At 33.9% G+C, this 19,129-nt stretch overlaps 1 protein-coding gene, 1 long non-coding RNA gene and 1 pseudogene across 2 annotated transcripts; 1 reads left to right on the forward strand and 2 right to left on the reverse strand.

The window, feature by feature from the left end:
• Positions 1-12,663: 12,663 nt before the first annotated feature.
• LOC128218428 (uncharacterized) lies at positions 12,664-15,092 on the reverse strand. Its single transcript, XR_008258375.1, has 3 exons — positions 14,657-15,092; positions 13,300-13,506; positions 12,664-12,822 (listed from the first exon to the last, which is right to left on the reverse strand). It is a non-coding gene; the product is annotated as an uncharacterized LOC128218428 (long non-coding RNA).
• Positions 15,093-15,938: 846 nt separating this feature from the next.
• LOC128216183 (uncharacterized) lies at positions 15,939-16,787 on the forward strand (annotated as a pseudogene).
• Positions 16,788-17,627: 840 nt separating this feature from the next.
• LOC128216184 (uncharacterized) lies at positions 17,628-18,527 on the reverse strand. Its single transcript, XM_052922758.1, has 2 exons — positions 18,077-18,527; positions 17,628-17,830 (listed from the first exon to the last, which is right to left on the reverse strand). Exons 1-2 carry the CDS (start codon positions 18,525-18,527, stop codon positions 17,628-17,630), a joined length of 654 nt encoding a protein of 217 aa, XP_052778718.1.
• Between the last annotated feature and the right edge of the window lie 602 nt (positions 18,528-19,129).

The following is a 19,129-nucleotide window of genomic DNA, read 5'->3' on the forward strand; positions in this document are numbered from 1 at the left end:
GCCTCTGTACAAATACATCCACGGAACGTTTCATCCATTGACAGTTTACCGTCAATTCTTTGTAAGTTAGATCAACAATTAAAACTTGCCAATGTTGTGGCTTTGGGTGAAGTAGGATTGGATCATACGGAACCAGAGGAGAAGTGGGAGAACCAAGAGAAGATGTTGGTAGAGGTTTTAAGTTTGGTCTCAATCCGGACTCCCGTGATTCTACATATAAGAGATCAAAGGGACAAAGAACCTGGAGAATTATACCGAAGATGTTTAAATCTCATCAAAACTAGTGGGAACACTGCCAGAAATCAACCTTTTCATTTACATTGCTTTACTGGTACAACTGAGACCATGAGAAGTTGGCTGTCTGAATTTCCCAATACTTATTTTGGGTTTACTGGAATGGTCTGGTTCTTTGACAATTATCAGCAAGCAGCACTGCAGAAAGTACCACAGAATCGGTTATTAATTGAAACGGATTCTCCATATCTGAAAATGTCAAAAGCTGCAAGTATGAACAATCCCAAATTCATTGGGGATGTAGCTGCTGAAATAGCCAAATGTCGGAACTCGACCGTAAAAGACATATGTAGCATGACTATGGAAAATACCAGACGTTTATACAAATTATAAACGACAAGGAGATTGGAAGACAAATAATAAGCCATAACTCAGATTCGTTAAATAACATTCAATTTCTTTGTACTATAACCCAATGGTTGGGTCAAACTTTTATATTTTATTTGCATATAGCTCAATATGTGTATGGGCAGTTATGCATGGTAATTAGTAATCAATATTATGTGATAACCCAATGGCTGGGTAATTTTCAAGTGAGTAATACTCAGTTGACATTCATTTATTTATATATACGTAGATATTTGTAAATATCAAACATTTTAGTTAATGGGGTATCATCCAATGGTTGGGTGTTTTTAAGTGATCTTTTTAATGAGAATTTGGGAAGTTTTCACAAATAATAATTTCCCAATTGGTTGGGTATATTTTAGCTTTGTCAAATTGACATAAGGCTTATTTACTATTTTCATATATCTAGATAGATAATGAAACATCTTAAAAAATAGAAGGGGGAGGTGTGTTGTGATCTGGGAACCAGTCACATTATTCATTTATGATAACCAGTCTAATAGAAGCTGATGTAGGGAACCAGCTAGCAGGAAACAGACAGACTTTGACTGACCACGACTGAGACCTGACGGACTTATTACTTCTGACGATCATCTTATATCCATCATCATCCTATACGTAGATTCGACGCTAGTGCTCATCTTTATCAGGTATGTTTGTATGGATATTAGTTATTATGTCGGAATCACAATACCACTTAAATGGCCGTCAACGAGTCTTTTGACGATGTTGTTTTACTATGGCAGATTCGTGACGTCCACCATCCCAACAAAAAGGACAGAATGGTCCTTGCGCAGAGAATCTTCGCGGCCACAATTTTGAAATTATCTCCGTTATAAATTCAAATTTCTACGAAAATATTAAATATTGCCTACTTTTAAACACATAATGTGACATATTTATTTATGTCACTATGCCAAAAAACATGTTCAGGTATACTGGTTGGAGAGCAGTAGCCGGCGGAAAGCAGTAGCCGGCAATCGCTTTTTATTCATGTTTTTTTTTAAAATCTTCTTAAAAAAGGTGAGAATTGTAAATCCAAGCAACACCATTTGCATCGAATCCAACACAAAGCGTACGTTTAAACATTTTATTTACAAAAGTATTGGAAATGTCAAAAAGTTTGCCAACTTTCTCGTGGGGGATGATCACATGAATGTTACTGCGCATGCGCAATTGAATAAATTTGCATATCTAATTATAGCACTAGCATTTACCAACAGTCAAGTGTTTGTTATGAACGATTATTCGTCGAAGAATCACAGCAAAATGTATTTTTAAAAAAGCCTGTTGAAATGATATTTTCATATTGCCCGTCAATCGCTTTCAAACAATATTGAGACATATTAAATTTTTTATGTATCCATGGTGTGGTTTTAGACGCGTTGTTAAAGCAAGACTTCTCCAGCGCTTGGTTACCAGTATTACTTCCCTGTTCAATAGAGGCGCCCCATGGGGAAATTATACTTAATAAGCCGATAAATATCAGTTTTATAGTCAAGGAGCGGTACTGAAATAAAACTGCCGGGTACTGCTTCTCCTAATCCGTAAATTGGCACTAATTGATTACCCCCTTTGTGGCCCCAATTAGGCACGCGCTTCGTGACGACACAAATTTTAATATTGTTAAGTTAGTAGACATTGACCCCTAGTTTAATAAAATGTAAGTATTATTTCCGTTACATTTTGATATACTGAGAAAATCTTCAAAAACATGCAAAAACTGCCGGCTGCTGCTCTCCAACCAGTACATGTGTCGATTTTTTTATCAAGTGTCCCAATATCTGTAAATCTGGGACAAATCTGAAAGGTTGTGTACATGTATAAAGGTATTCATGACCAAGAATATATTTATGTGGAAATAACGGCTCGAATGACAAATTAAATCCAGTTTAGATCACTGTCGGGTATATATTGAACAACTTTGTCATTATTATTCAACATCGATGCATAATATAACTATTTATTCTTTCGCTCAGTGTTAAATGCTAGAGAGTTTTAGTGTTACAAGGATACATAAAAAATGTCCAAAAAAAAAAAAGTATTGTTGATTGCTCATTATTGTAGCTACAGTAGTCAAAAAGTATTTTTAAAATATCCAGAGCAGCCAGAAAGTAAGCATAAGCTCTATTGGTCACAGTTTGGAGACTTGTTTGTCCCAAACTACATTTTTTTTCAATCTTTGACTAGGGACTCCCTGTTTGCAAGTTTGTGCTCTATCAACTTGGCTCAAAGGCCCTTAGAACTTAAAATAATTTAAAGCTTGCAGTTGAATTGTTCAACCAGCTCTACAAGCTGTTCCTGATAACTTAATTTGCAAACAATCTGACCTGTGTGGGTTAGTACTGGGACACACTCATGAACCGTATAATATTAGTACGATAAACCTGGGTGCAAAGTGGGACAGGTTCAGATCTTGAACAGCACGACTGATGAATACTTGAGCTCAAGCAATAGCTTTATTAAAACAGAAACCACCTGGCATTTAAAGAAAAATGTCAACCATTTTTTAAGCTTCAGAAAAAAAACAGCCTGTTTATTAATAAATAGATTATTCATTTTTTATTTCAGATCTTGACATGGATCCAAGATGCTGGTAACTAGGCGGGACGGATTGTTTCACAGAACTGCAGGTTTCTGGATGGGTAACTAAATTGCCATATTTCCGGTTTACTTGTGTTATTTATAATCAAGATAAAAGTTAATACACCAAAAGAGCAAATCAAGTGGAAATCGTGCATTGTGTATGTATTTACAGTCAGTTTACATAGCATATTTTTTTACCAAATCTCAATTTAATACAAACTTTTAAGCTTATCATGCATATAGTTTGATGCACATTCTATAATTATAATATTAAAGATGTGCAGCATATAATTATATGGAATGATCCACATCACTGGATACTGTATATATGTAACATTGCATGTAAAAATGCATAGCAACAAGTGATATTATCATATAAGACTGCTGAAAAAATCACATTGCAAGTTTTCATATTTATTTTCAAAAATTGATGTTTTGATGCATTTTTCAAAAACATTAATTTGCGACAGAAATATGAACAACTGCGATAAAATATTTTGTCAGAATTTTTGTATCGCTGGTTTTCAGATGTTTACACAATATTGGCTCATTCCTGGACAACAGATAGAATATTATCAAAACTGTTAATCTGTAAGAGTGCAGCCTTAAAGAAAACAAAAGAAATAAAAAGGGTTTTTAATGATTTCTAGCAGATAAGTCGGTTGTCAAAGAATCATATTCAAGGTATCATTATAGCCGTCCGTCATGTCATAGACAATACACTAATGTATATGATGTCTAGGTCCTAATTATTAGGTCTATAAATCCGGCTTTAAGAGATTTTGAGTTGTGCCCTTTATCTAAATGAGAAAACAATAGATGTTTTATTATACGTATATTACAAGTGGCTCTGTGAAATATTCTGTGACTGTTAAAAGGTGTAAATTTAAAATATCTTGTATATGTTATTGTACTCAATTATTTTTTTGATCATTGTTTTTTTTTAGTCTTAAATAATTTTTGTTTTTCGTTTCAGAGACTCAGCGCCATGTCACAAATACTTCAGAACCTAGAATGAAAGTTACCGAAAGAGCAATAGACTTTCCAATCTCTACAAAATTCATCTTAACTGTTCTTCAAGGTGATACTTGAGACTACCAAAGACTTTTTAAGGACAGAATTCACAAAACAGTTTATGCCACCATCTCATATCAAAGGATTGTGCTTGAGTTGAACAGCCTTCAAACAGAAACTGTTTCAACACCTTCAATGGATTCATTCTGATTCAGTTTACTCTTGCTGTGATCTGAGCAACTATTTACATCAGTTCAACATTGTCAATTGTTTAAACTTGAAAATTCTGTCTTCTTGCAACTCACATGAATCTATTTACTGTGGACTTTGATGTTGACTCTATACAGGAAGAAGAGACCATCTTTATACATGCTGGCATATCATTTAAAAAGGAAACAAATTTTATAACCAACATACTGCACTGTTATGTCATCCAAGGACTCAGCTACTGACTCAATTTATAAATACTTCAAAGGAAAAAATGTCTCTGTCAATGTAATTACTGTTGTGCTTAATAAGACATTTAATATTTCCCCCCATTGTAGAAGAGGGGTATATTGTTTTGCACATGTCGGTCGATCGGTCGGTACCTTCTACCATCTGTAGCCCAAAGCTTGTCCGAGTGATAACTCAACAATTCCTGGACGTATGGTCATCAAACTTGACATGAAGGTTGGGCCTGACCAGTAGATGATTTTAGGGCTCATCAGGTCAAAGGTCAAGGCCACAGTGACCTTGAATGGTAAATTAATTTTAAAGCTTTTCCGAGTGATAACTCAACAATGCCTAGACCTATGGTCATCAAACTTGATATTGAAGTTGGGCCTCACCAGTAGATGACCCCTATTGTTTTTGGGGATCATCGAGCCAAAGATCAAGGTCACAGTGACCTTGAATGATAAAAGGTTGTCCAAGTGATAAATCAACAATGCCTGCACCCATGGCCCTCAAACTTGACTCGGAGGTTGGGCCTTACCAGTAGATGACCCCTATTGATTTAGGGGTCAAAGGTCAAGGTCACAGTGATCTTGAAAGCAAACTCGACAATTCCTGGACCAATGGTCATCAAACTTGACATAAAGGTTGGGCCTGACCAGATGACCCCTCTTAACTTTGAGGGTCATAAAGCCAAGGTCAAGGTCACAATAACCTTTAATGCAAAAAAGATAACAAATCTTCTCCCAGTGATATCTCAACAATGCCTGAACCTATGATCATCAAACTTGACATGGAAGTTGGGCCTGACAAGGAGATGACGCTTATTGATTTTAGGAGTCATTGGGTCAAAGGTCAAGTTCACAGTGACCTTGAATGCGAAAATGTTTCGAGTGATAACTTGACAATGCCTGTACCCATGGCCCTCAAACCTGACTTGGAGTTGTGTCTGACCTGTAGATGACCCCTTTTCATTTTGGGGGTCAAACATCAAGGTCACAGTGACATTGATTGAAAAAAGCTTGTCTGTGTGATAACTTGTCAATGCCTGAACCCATGTCCCTCAAACTTGACATTTAGATTTTTGTAGACCAGCTGATGACTCATATGGATTTTGAGGTCATAGAGTCAAAGGTCATGGTCATAACACACTCTATCCTCACACTTTGAATGGTCATAATCTTAAAACTGCCTCAACGGCATCCAATGCCAGTGACTAATCAGCTGTCATTTCGGTCCATGCTTATTTCATTCAATTGTTCATATAATCCTGACAACATGGCGCTCAGGTGGGGGCATAATGTTTGACAAACATCTCTTGTTAATACTTGGCTCATTTCTTACATATAGCTGTAACATTTTGGGCAACTTCTCAATTATTTTGTTTAAGACATTTTTCATCCAGCTCATCTAAGCCTAAGTTAGTGTTCATGTTAACTTTTATGACTGCCTGTTTATTGTACATTTTATAAATTATTTTCAATGACTTTTTCTCAAGAACCATTTGGCTAAGTATGTCTCCTCCTGAAATAGACTAATTCTTTTAGCTCGAGCTGTCTGTCTGTCTGTCTGTAACAAATTGTGTCTGTTCCATGTCTCTTTAACCTTTTGAAGGATTTGATACAACTTCCCACAAATGTACACCATATTGAGAGGAAGGTTTTATTATTATAACTGTTGAGCAGTTTCTGAACTTGACTGTATTATATCTTGCATTTACCTCAAGCTGTTAAATGAACAATATAACATTGACCAATACAAGGAACTAAACCTTCTACGTCACCATTATGGAATAAAGTAATACTTAAAGCTCATATTTCTATAAGAATCTGCTCATATACAGTTTAAATAGCTTATACAAGTATATCATTTCAACATAGCATCAGATCCTCCGCTGTTTTATGTTTTCAACATTTTTGTTTTAAACTTTGATTTATATATCATGACTTTTATGAACAAATACCAAACAGCAACTCACAGATCTATGCTCATTTGGGCAGAATTTTGTAAATCCAAGCATTGTCATTTGATATTCAATGCTTTTTGGCAAATTGGGGCATTTTCTGTCACATTAAAATCAATATTAACAATAAATCTCCAACTTCAATATTCTCATATTTTTGTGCCCATTCTTTGCCAATTATTTGTTTGTCTATTGGTATACATGTATGTTTACGGTATTCATACTGTTTGTCAAAATAACGAATGAATACAATGTTTGAAATATGTTATTTGTTCATAACTTATTTAATATGACAAAAAGATGACTGCATTTTGTTTTATTTCACATCATGATCACTCATAGAGCGAGACTTGAAGAAGTATAGTGATATAGCCACAGGTGTTTGTCTGACTTCCTCCTACCCAAGAGGGCATGTGTTTGAATCCCAAGTTGGAAAACACAGTTCAAAGGGCAGTTGATGTATCCTGATTGCAGGCAAAGAGAAACACTCTATGATGGGCACCTGTAAAATAGAAGATACATAAATCTTTACTATTATCCATAAAACGTGAAAGTTGTTAGTAAAATAAAAAAGAAATGGTCTACCATTTCTTTCAAATACAATTCTTGATAATATTTCTTGTAAAAGTACACATTTATCTTAAGAGATAAAAAAAACAACACCACAGTACAAATTTGTTTTGTAAAAGCCATTTCTCAAATTCAAATGAAATGCCTGCCTTGACAGTGATATTTTGTATTATGATTACATATATTGGTAAAAAATCGGTAGTTTGCAAGAAGCGGTAGCAAGTATTTTCTTATTTCATACAATGTTTTAATGGCAATTGCATCTGTTTTTGAAAGACTGGGTCTAATAACAATAAAAAATCTAATAATAATCCTACTCCCCGATTACTGTTTGCATAGTTTTAGCAATAGTTGGTTTAATCATACGCTGAGATATACAGTCATACCCAATGCTTTTCAGTGATGCAACACTGCATCTCAGATGACTGAGCTTTTCTTTCAAAAGATTGCAATCAACAACAAACAAAGAGGATACTGTAATTGACAATAGGTATACCTATTTGTAATGACAAATGTCATTTGTATACTGGTTAGTATATAGAATTGTATATTAAAACATATTTGAGTGTGTAAACTTACATACCTAAAGATACAGTTCAAATAATATTCGCTAACTAAACTCTTTCTTAAATTTGTACTTCCGGGGTTTTCAATCGAATAGAACAAAGAATTAACGAACGTAATAGTACATTTACCTTTTGGGATGTGATTATTTAACATGTTAACGCCATAACAATTATTATACACAGTACAAGCGATAAGAAATTAATATAGTTGGTATCGAAATGTGTCATAACCTGAAAACATTGCAATGTGACTAAGAAACAGCTGTTTAAACGGGTCAAACCTTGCCGTAGCAACCGTAGTCGACAAAAGGTTACCACCCACTATATTTATTAAAATAAATAGTAAATATCTATTTTGATTTTTCGAAAAGCGAAGCAGATCAAATCAATATTTGCGATTTTTTTTAGTATACTCACATCTACGGTTTGTTTTCATTTTTAGTCCGATTCTTCCCCCTTTTGAAGAGTAATTACGTACGAAAGCGTTAATAAAACGGTCGCAGAAATCATCGTACGCAACTTCGTACGAAGTGATCGCTTGCTTAACATGCATTCATAAAAAATAGTTATGCATGACGAAAGTTGGCTCATTAAATAACCAAACTGTCAATAGTTGATAACAACGACGATTTTGAAACCAGGCAGCTCTCCCTGTATATTTTTCTGCACATACACCAGAGGCACCGTCCCTCAGCACTTTCAGTGCTTTGATTAAATCTGAATTCTGAGTAAGTATCATACGTAAAATTCATTTATTTGAATGATTTCATTTTATGAATAAGTCTAATAAAGCTTTATTTTTTTTTTCAAGAAAAGGGTTGATTTTTGAGCATTTTATTAGCTATAGAAATGTATGGTTACATGACATTATGTATATTTTCTTCAATTGAACGGTAAACTATCATAAATTGTCTTTTAAACTGTTCATTAGACATCATAGAAAATATTTAAAATGATTTCAGCAGGTTGTCTTATAATTAATTATTTTTTATGAATTTATAAAACTGCTTTATATTTTCAAATATCGAAATATTGCTCTGTTCAGAAGACTATCAAGATCAATCAAAATGATTTTTTTGCATATGTATCAATAATGCTGTTCGGTTGAACTTATGTTTTCTGTTAACTGAAGTTTATTTCACCAGAAACTGTTGTGTGTTTATTTCATAAGCTCTGATAATGTGAAAAAAAAAATCAAATATAGAGAAAATATTTACTTGTCGCTCTTTGTAGCCCTTGGAGTTTGGGGTTGGGTGTAATGAAATTTAAATTACTTTTTTAATTCACGGTAAAATATCTTCAAAATTTGGATAAAAGTCCCATAGTGTACCATGATAATAGCTTTGTTGTCGGTGAAAGCTTTTATTAAAGTGTGTATTACTAATAACTTAATTCTATTTAAATAATTATGGCCTTTAATGATTTTTGTTTTCATATAGATTTCCTGTTATATTGAGCTTTGTCAATTTTGTTTTTGTTTTGTATTATGTACAATTACTACTTCTATTTCCTAACTTAAAAAATTGTCTCATTTGTCAAATTGAATTGGTACATATTTCATATAAAGTGAAAAAAACACCCACTATTTTTAAGAAAGCACTCTTACTCCCCAACAAGACTTATCACAATTAATATTATTGTTTTGATTTTTCAAAATGGGTTGATAGATGTCAACAACAATGTTTCTAATGAAGGATTTTGAGTTCAATTTGCTAATAAGAATGAACATAAAACATGGTATTTCTGCCTTGTGATACTATAGTAGACCACAGTAAATCTTTTAGCAATCACCAATCATTTAATATTTGTCATGCTTTCTGCTATTATAAACAGGGTCACAAGCTTGTTATAAATCAGTAAACAATATTTCAGTAAATGCATTATTTAGTAAGTAGTTATTGTTTTATCAGTCAATTTGATGTGTGTTATAAATACAATTATGTCATATATGTATTGATTTCAAATAAGACTTTCACTTTAAAGATGCTCATTTAAAGATAATGAACAGACACACAAAAACTAGACACATTTGATACTAATTGTATGAATGATTATTGTTTAGGTGACCTCTGATTTGTTTTGGAGACATTCATAAATGGGTGTTATTCTTTGTTGTCTTCAGTTTCTTATACATTTAAGGATTTTTATAATTGCTTTTCTGGTATATATTAATTTAATGCAAATGAAAGCACACTTTAAAGTAGACACATTTGATACTAATTATATAAATGATTATTGTTTACATGTACTCTGATTTGTTATGAAGATATTCATAAAGGGGTGTTCTTCATGTTATTATACATTTTGGACTTGATTTCGTATTGCTTTTCTGGTATATATTCATTTAATGCACACAAAAAATTATTATAAGTGTTCAGTATCACTTTCACACATTGTTTACTATTATTTTGTGCATATTTGGCCTATTTATGCTTATATGTACATTGTTGTATTTCAAAACCTTTGTGAAAAATAGAAACAGTATTATTTCTTTCATACATAGTCTGATACATATTCAGTTTGTATGCATTATTTTTATCATATTTGAAAAAATTGCCATTGTCCTATAAGACACATGCTATTTTTTGTGTTAATATCACTATCAACTAAAAACATCCATTTTCAACTCTTCTTTACCATGTAAATGGAGAAGTTAACATTATAACTCCATTGACCAGTTTTTTATGCATTTGTCCAATTTCATACAACAGCTAAAAACAAGGCATGTTATGTTATAAATGCATTTCATCTAGTAAACAATGTTCTCTTTTTATATAACAGTTCAATAAGTATGTTCTATTTATGTTTGTTCATTTCAGAAAAAATGATAATGTTTATTAAAGTACTTCATTTTTTTTTTATTTCATGTCACTTCTTCATGATGAATTCCCCATATAATCAGGAAACTTATTCTTCCCTTCAAGTTATCATTCCAGCATGGTGACTTTGCCCCCTCCCCCTAAATGATTAGAACTGCAGTGTACAAGAACAAGAACTCTATTTCAGCGAATTGCAAGAGTTATTCCCTTTGTTCCTTTTCCTGTCCGTAGCTTAACAAGAAAACTACTTTTTGGAATTTCATTAAACATCATTCAATGGTAAAGCACAATGACTATAGCTGTATTTCAGCTAATTACAGAATTATTGCTCTTTGCCTCTTTTTCTTGACCAGAGCATTACTTTCAAAATACTCATGGTATTGATATATCAAAGCGCTGAAAGCGCTGCAAGACTGTCGGTGACGTTAACTGAAGCAAGCAAACAATACCGCAAAGTTCTTTCAAATGAAACGTGATCAAATGATTTCATACAAATGATGAACACTCTTTAAGGTAGATGAAGAAGGATAAATGTGATTATAATAAGCACAAATATATTGGCCCTACTTAATCATGTATCCAATGGCCTACAAGATCCTAATTTTGAACTGCTTTCAATTAGTTAAATGCATATTCATTATGTTAAAATTGCTTCAATTTATGACGTCGCTTATAACAGTTTCAGTAAGCAATTACATTCCTTTATTTCATTAGGGTCTGTTGAAGCCAATGTCTTTAAAATGCAAAAACAATACAAACTATACCCAAGATTCAAGGGACATAATAAAAATATAACTTTAAAATGATGCTCTTTCAAGCCTAAAAATACCTCCCAAAACTTCTATCAACAGAGTCCACATATCTACAAAATTTGTGCTCGAGTTAGTTTCTTTAATATAAAAGTGAAAACAAATCTGCATGGTGCTGTGGCATCATACCATGAAAAAAACTAATATCTTTAAAATTTGTTTTCTAGTTTGTTTTTATTATAAAAGTGTTAATAAATCTGCATGGTGCTGAAGAAAAAAAACTAATGTCTTAAATTTCAAACCTGCAGCATTAATTAGCGCCATGTTGTCAAGAATATCTGGACAATTGAATGAAATATGCATGGAACGAAATGACAGCTGGTTTTTCATTGACAAAAGATGCCTTTGAGGCAGTTTTAAGATTATGCTATTCAAAGTATGAGGGTAGTTGGTACAGTTTTCACTCATATTCAGATGATGGCTGATATTTGCTGATAAACATGTATCCTCTTAGCAGCAGGGAATAAGTAAATGACATAGTATTAATGACCAATATTGGAGATGTGACCTTGACCTCCAAATCCAAAGGGGTCATCTGCTGGTCACCCCAAACCTAAATTTCAAGTTTGAAGGCCATGGGTGCAGATTTGTCGAGTTGTCACACAGGCAAGCTTTTTGCGTTCAATGGTCTGTGACAAATCAATAGGGCTCACCTACTGGTTAGGCCCAACCCCAAAGTCAAGTTGTTCAAGGGCCATGGGTGCAGGATTTGTCCAGTCATTATTAGTACAACCTTTTAGCATTCAAGGTCACTGTGACCTTGACTTTTACCCAATGACCCCTTAAATCAATAGGATCTTCCAATAGTCAGACTTAGCCTCCATGTTGAGTTTGAGGGCCATAGGTGCAGGCATTGTCAACTTATCAGTCAGATGCATGGTTTGACACCTTCCTGTTCAAGGTCACTGTGACCTTTGACCATATTACCCCTAAAATCAAAAGGGGTCATCTACTGGTTAAACCAAACTTTCATGTCAAGTTTGACAATAGGTCTAGGAATTGTAGAGTTATCACCCCGAAAAGCTTTGGTCTACTGTCAGACAGACGGACGTAGCGGCCAACATGTGCAAAGCAATATACTCCTCTTCTTTGAAAGGGGCATAATAAATTGAAATTGATTAAATATTTTTGTTCCCTCCTATCAATTCTAAATTTAAATAACCATGAGAAAAAAAGAACGTTTTCACTGCACCATGAATAAATATGTCAAACAAAATAAATATCAAGTTATTCAAGATTAATTTAACACTGTTCTTTTGACGATTTCCGTGCATTCCTGACTGCAGGTTTTTCCCATTTTCCCACACAGTTATTTCATATTGGCCTTACAAGGTCAGATCTTGAGTTGGGTCTTCATTGCTGGACACTATCTCTTTATCTCCACAGAAAACACACTGGTGCAAGTTTCACTGCAACAACTGCAAAAAAGTTCTATTATATTCTAACTGAACTCTGCATCAATATTCAATTATTTTTTATTGGATTTAGGAAATGTCTTTGTTTTAAAGGGTTCATAAAAATTAATGCATTTTTTTTAATTTAATGCATTATCATGCTGGACTCTTTGACATTGATGATTAAAACAAAGAAGGCATATGATTTGTGTACAGATTAAACATTATTAATTATAAATGTGTTCTTTAATTAATAAACAAGTGGCAACAATTTCCCCAGTTAAAAAAGCTTACATTTGTATATCTGCAGATTAATCATTTGCATTTCTTTTGCTTTGATCATTTAAGTCAAATGAGTTAGACATGATAATGCATTAAAATAAGAAATATATTTTTGGGCATCAATCTATAGTGTGTGCCTTCAATCTAGAAATAAATTTCTTCTCAACAGATGCTAAATTATAAAAAAATATATAAACCAAGATTTTGATTATGACATACCTGCATAGTTAGTGGTCTCCATAACTGCTCTGAAATGCTCCCTATGACAAACTAAGTGCTGGTGTATGACTGGGTAATAGTGCTGCTCCAACCAATAGCGCAATTCTTCCTACAGGTGGACCAGCTCCTCAATATGGTTTCTGTCATGGCAGTGATAACAGTATGTAACATGCCCTTTTCTACTTTCCAGAGAATGAATCTTCCAATCTAAATTACAAATTTAAGAACAAATATATACATATGCACATGTAATGTTGTTAAAAACAAACCATTTAGATGCCACAAAACTATAAGATTTTAGGTGAAAATTGAGCCAAATCAAAACATTTAGTCATTTAAAGCTGCACTCTCACAGATTTACTGTTTTTACAACTTTTGTATTTTTTGTCTTGGAATGACCTATTTTTTTGCTAAAATATCTGCAAACCAGTGATATAAGACTACTGACAAAATATTAGATTGCAGACTTCCATATTTCAGGTCGAAAACAAAGGTTTTATGGCTTAAAGCGTTACTAACGGTTTAAGAAAAATGCATAAAACATTTTGAACTTAAATATAAACATTTTCTGACAAATTTATAATTTATAATCTTATATGAATGGTTAACATGCATTTTCACATAAATTGGCCCGTTCCAAGACAAAAAACATTCAATCTGTAAGAGTGCTGCACTCTCAGTCACAGATTGAAGGTTTTGACAACTTCTTTTACTTTTTGGCTTGGAATAAGCTAATTAAAAGCAGTATGAAAACTGATGAAATAAGACTGCTGACAAAAGTTAAGATCATGTTTTTTATATTTACATTTGTAACTATTGGTTTTATGGTTAAAAGCATTACTAACGCTTTACTAATAATGAGGTTTTTGGCACAGAACATCATCTTTTGACTGTATTAAAATAAGAAAACAGCGTTCCAATATTTTCAGTTGTCTTTATTGGCTGAATTAATATAAGAAAGCAGCTATCCCCTTTTTCCAGTTGTCTGTTATGTCCGGTGTTCAGAAATTCGCATAAAATAATTCATTTCAAGACCAAGAAATAAAAAAAGATTTGGTAAAATAGACAATCTGTGAGAGTGCAGCTTAAACATATGATATGCATTATCAGCCAAGTGCAGACCTACTCACATCCTGGCTACACAACCAGTACATTCATCAGCTTTACTGATTGAACCAGGCACATTAATATTGGTAGACTAGCATTTTACCATTCTGTGCTGGCCAGTAAAGTTCTCATTTGAATTAGAATTCAAAATGTATATACCTTTGTTCATTTTTTTTGCCAACTCTGTTTCAACTGAACTTCCTAAATGAATGAGAAGTTTCAAAAATAATTACAATATCTCAGTAAATACCTGCATTTATGTGTTTCTTGTGCAATCTGTCAGCTTTGGTAGGCTCAGGTTTCATTTTGTCCACCTCAATACTTGTAATCTTCTAGTCTGATGTACTGCCATCCAATTTTTAAGTCAGGTCAGGCAGCCATTTCAGCTTTGTTCCAGTTGATTGTATCAGATGATGTTAACAATACTAGCCTTGTATCCAGGCACTTCTCAATCTGAAAGTTTACAAAAGAACATGGCCTGTAATATTTAATAAAAAAAATCATAATTGTTTACTCCTGGATGATGGGTTCTAAAGTAAACCTTTGAGAAAAGATGCTACTGGTATGGTGCTTGAACCCACGACCATGTGAACACTTGCATGGAGATCTGTCAAACTGAGCTAACTGGGTAACTGATTTTTAGGCAGCTCCCAGCTTGGCTCTACAATTGACAGGTGCATTATACATTATAGAAACAATAAATCAAACACTTGAAGCACTAGTCCAAATAATAGTAACTTAACTGATCTTTTTACAAATTTTGAAATGGCATATCCTTCACATACAATTTTTTTGTACCAAAAGTGGGTAGCTATTCCGATTGGGATTCCAGGTCAGATAATTATATATATCTAAAATATGAGTTATGTACACAAAAAATAAAAGCTGACAAATTATTATGAGTTTGATGAGTGTTTTTCTTCATTTTTTAGACTATTGAAGCATATATGTTCTTTTTTGATGGTTGAGACGTTTCAGGTTAAACAACAATTAAAAATGCGAAATAATTTTAGTGAATAATCAACTCTGAATTGGAAGTAACATGAAGATGTTGTAGTGAAGGATTTGCCATATATATATATATATATATATATATATATATATATATATATATATATATATATATATATATACATTTTTTTTTAATCGTAAAGAGTCCGTCAACGTACAAATATTTAGACTAAGAGATGTAGATCAGCTAGGTGTACCTTCTAGTCCAAATAATTGTACGTTGACAGATTTTTTTACGATTTTTGATACAGCAAATCCTTCACGTACAAATTGTTTTGTACGAAAAGTGGGTAGTTATTCCGATCGGGATTCCGGGTTAAAACATATTGCATCTATAACATATCATAAAAACAAGAAATATTACCAGATAATGTTATTTTATATAAATTCCGTAACCAAAAAGTAATATCAAGCAAATAATACACCGATAAACAGTGGACGAGTGCGCATGCGCAACGGGTTAAGTCAGCTAGAGTAGTCCCCCTTGTTTTTTCGAGTAAAACCGGCGAATATTCAACAAAATGGCATACACTTGTGCAGTAAATCAATGTTCAATTGTACATATTGGTTGAAGAAATGGAAAGAAGCGCTTTGTGATGTTTGTGGTTGTTTGCACAAGGATAATCTATGTCTATGCGAGCCTCCATTCAGGTAAACTGGTGTTTTCTTATTTATTTTTGCGATTTTAGAAGCTGTTTTCTCTACACTCGTGGGCTGCACTAATATATTACCAGATAGATGCAAACATGTTTAAAAACTTCAAATTGATATTTAGTAAAATGTTAGTATTATTTTTCCAGAATTATAATGTGTTATGATGTTACAAAATATTAATGATTTCATTTTCATTTCGTTCTTAATATTATAAGTTTGAACAATAAAGCCTACCGTTTTGACAGTTTTTATTTTCATTTATCTTTGGCTCGTTAAATGTGTGAGAGTTAAGCTTTAGGGATGATACCCTTACCATATTCCTCTCTCATACTATGTATGGCTCCCTAATGCACCAGTTACTTGTAACTACGCCCCCACCTCACAGCCCGGGCCACCTCCAAGGTAAAAACATGGCCCATTTCCCCGGCTATCCGCGGTATACCCCTGGACCTGGGTGGGGTTACAATTAACGGGTGCATAAGCTTGTGTTATTGTATAATTGATTAAATGTGGTGTTATTCTTTTTTATTTTTAGGCTCATTGCATTCCCAACAAGGAAGTCCAATCCAGAAATGCGGGACAAGTGGAAGCAGGTGATTGGTCGGTGCCAAGGAAAGAAGACCTGGTCTCCATCCAAAGACAGTAGGGTCTGCTCACGGCATTTCGAGGACGGAAAGCCATCTGATCATCGTCTCACCTTGGTGATATTCAAATGAAACTTGGTAAACATGTTGCTAGAGATTATGTGCAACCTCAATAGTATTACCTCTGGCTTTATATTTCTTTAGAGTTCTTCCGCCTTGAATCTCAGGATGCACCTTTATGACAATTTAAATATGTTTTAGAGATGGTAATCATGATGTCATTAAGTGACAGAGGCAAAGTTAGTTTTCGTAGGGATAAACTTAGCACAAAGTTTCATCAAGACAACACAGTGTGTTGTGAGCAAGATCTAGAAATATTGTCAAGGTTGTGGAAGACTTAACACTGATGAACATTGAAAGCTTTTATTTTTCAGCTTACTCAGCTGAATAGTAAAGCAAAACATGCAACAATTCGACTAGAATTTCATAATTTTAAGATCACAAGCCTTAATAAAAAATGCAAATTTTAGCACTAATTATAGCAACATTTTATGTCAATTTTAAAACACAAACATGTATTATCATGTGAATAGCCTTACACATGTCATTCAATATCATAAGCAAACACTCACATAAAAAAGTTAAATGCAGCACATTTAAATATAACCAGAGCATCAATGTAAGTTATTTAAGTGAAAGGTTAACATTGAATATGGAAACATAATTGAATTTTACCAAAACATGAAAACATCATTGCCAAAATAAAATATGTGAGTTAGGTCCTTAAACATAGCATGCAAGATCGATACACAATACATGTACATGTACTACAAAGATCAAGGATAGTCTAATTTGTCTTTAAGCAATGAAATGTTTTGACTCTTGCTCAAACATCTCATAATGTGTTATATTGCATAATGTCACTGGCACTCATTACTGAGTTAAGTGTCATACTGGTATACAAACATCTCATCACACCTGGCACTTTGCACAAATCCACCTGTCGATATCTTGAACAGATTCATCCGTTACGCCTGCACACCTGTAGTGCACCCACACACCACATTTGTCGCAGCCAACAGACTGATCATCTGAATGTTCAGGAATGTCAACACATTCATCGCCACATGTTCCACATAAGTAGATAGTGTTTTCGCTGCCTTTTTCCGTCTTTGCTTGGTGTTGACTATTTTCAGTGTCTTCTTAGCGCTTACACCCAGGAGCAGGGTTCTACGAACAGGCTTGTCTGAAGAAACAGACACACAGTTGTTGTTGATTTCAGATTTTTTTTCCAGAGTTCTGTTTCCATTGCTTGACACATCTTTTTTTAGATAAAGGTGTAAACTGTTCTGCTTTTTGCTTGACATTTGCTTCCCCTATACATGCATTTTCTTTGCCATTGATTCCATCCATTAAATTACACAGCACATGTTCCATCCAAAACCAGGTTAACTTATCTTCCATTGTTGCCCAGAATTCTGCACTAAATGGTACACGAATGCATAAACTACCATGATAGGTAAACACAAAAAAATCACAATGATCACGTTTTGAAATGGCCATTTGTCCCTGAATTTGGAAGAAGTACTGATGATTTTCACACAGTGAAACAATGCCATCATTTTCTTTGATGTACTTAACATTTTCATGGGTCGGTTTCTGATCTTTGATGGTCTCGGGGCATTTAATTTCACAGAGTCCTTCACCACAACATTTGCAACTGGTTTCCAAGTCCACACTTGCAGCCAAGAAAGGCTTATCAGCAGAAATTTGCAACCCAGTGTTTATAGATGAAAACTTCTTATGCGTTTTTTTCATTACCTTTTTATACTCCTTCTTTGCGAAAGCCTCCAGGGCTTTTCCATGCTTCATGGCCTTCGTTTTAACAGGCTTGTCCTTTCCAAGAATAGAGTTCACAAGTTTTGCCGCATCTTTGGTCTCATTCTGTTTTAGTGTATCGACTCGTGTGCAGACCCTTTTGAAATTACTGGCAGTAATGCGTCCATTTCTTTGTTCAAACCATGCTGGTGTATCAGACTGATTAATGGTTCCTTCTTTTACATTCTCAATTTGTTTCCTTGTTAAGTTCATTTTATAAAGGAAGTCTTCTTTTGAGGAGGAGGTTTTTGCATTTTCCAAAACAGTTGGCGGCATTTCTAAACTCTCTTTTTTTAATCTTCGGCCTTCATATGCCAAGCAGACGCAAGAGTCCTTCACTTCTTCAGTGGCTATACTAAACAGTGACTGCCTCAGTTTGGCTGTGTCTTCAAGATCAGTTTTCTGCCTTTTGTTATATGGGGTGAAGTTTCTCTTTAGTGTTTTCCTTTGGTGCTCTTCACTCTTGTCCATATTTGTCTTGGTAAAATGCCCTTTTTTCCAAGTCGCATCTGTTGCTTTGAGAGGCTTGAAGACTGGTTTCCCTTTTGGAACGTTCCATGCAGAGGGTTTGCTTGTACATGTGGTACTTGTCTCAC

The sequence above is a fragment of the Mya arenaria genome, chromosome 14 (assembly GCF_026914265.1).
Source record: "Mya arenaria isolate MELC-2E11 chromosome 14, ASM2691426v1".
Lineage (NCBI taxonomy): Eukaryota > Metazoa > Mollusca > Bivalvia > Myida > Myidae > Mya > Mya arenaria.

Coding starts and splice junctions, on each gene's coding strand:
- LOC128216184 (XM_052922758.1), bottom strand. CDS start 18,527: ATGAAGCATGGAAAAGCCCTGGAGGCTTTCGCAAAGAAGGAGTATAAA. Junction 17,831..18,076: donor TTGGATGGAACATGTGCTGT/GTAATTTAATGG, acceptor GTCAACACCAAG/CAAAGACGGAAAAAGGCAGC.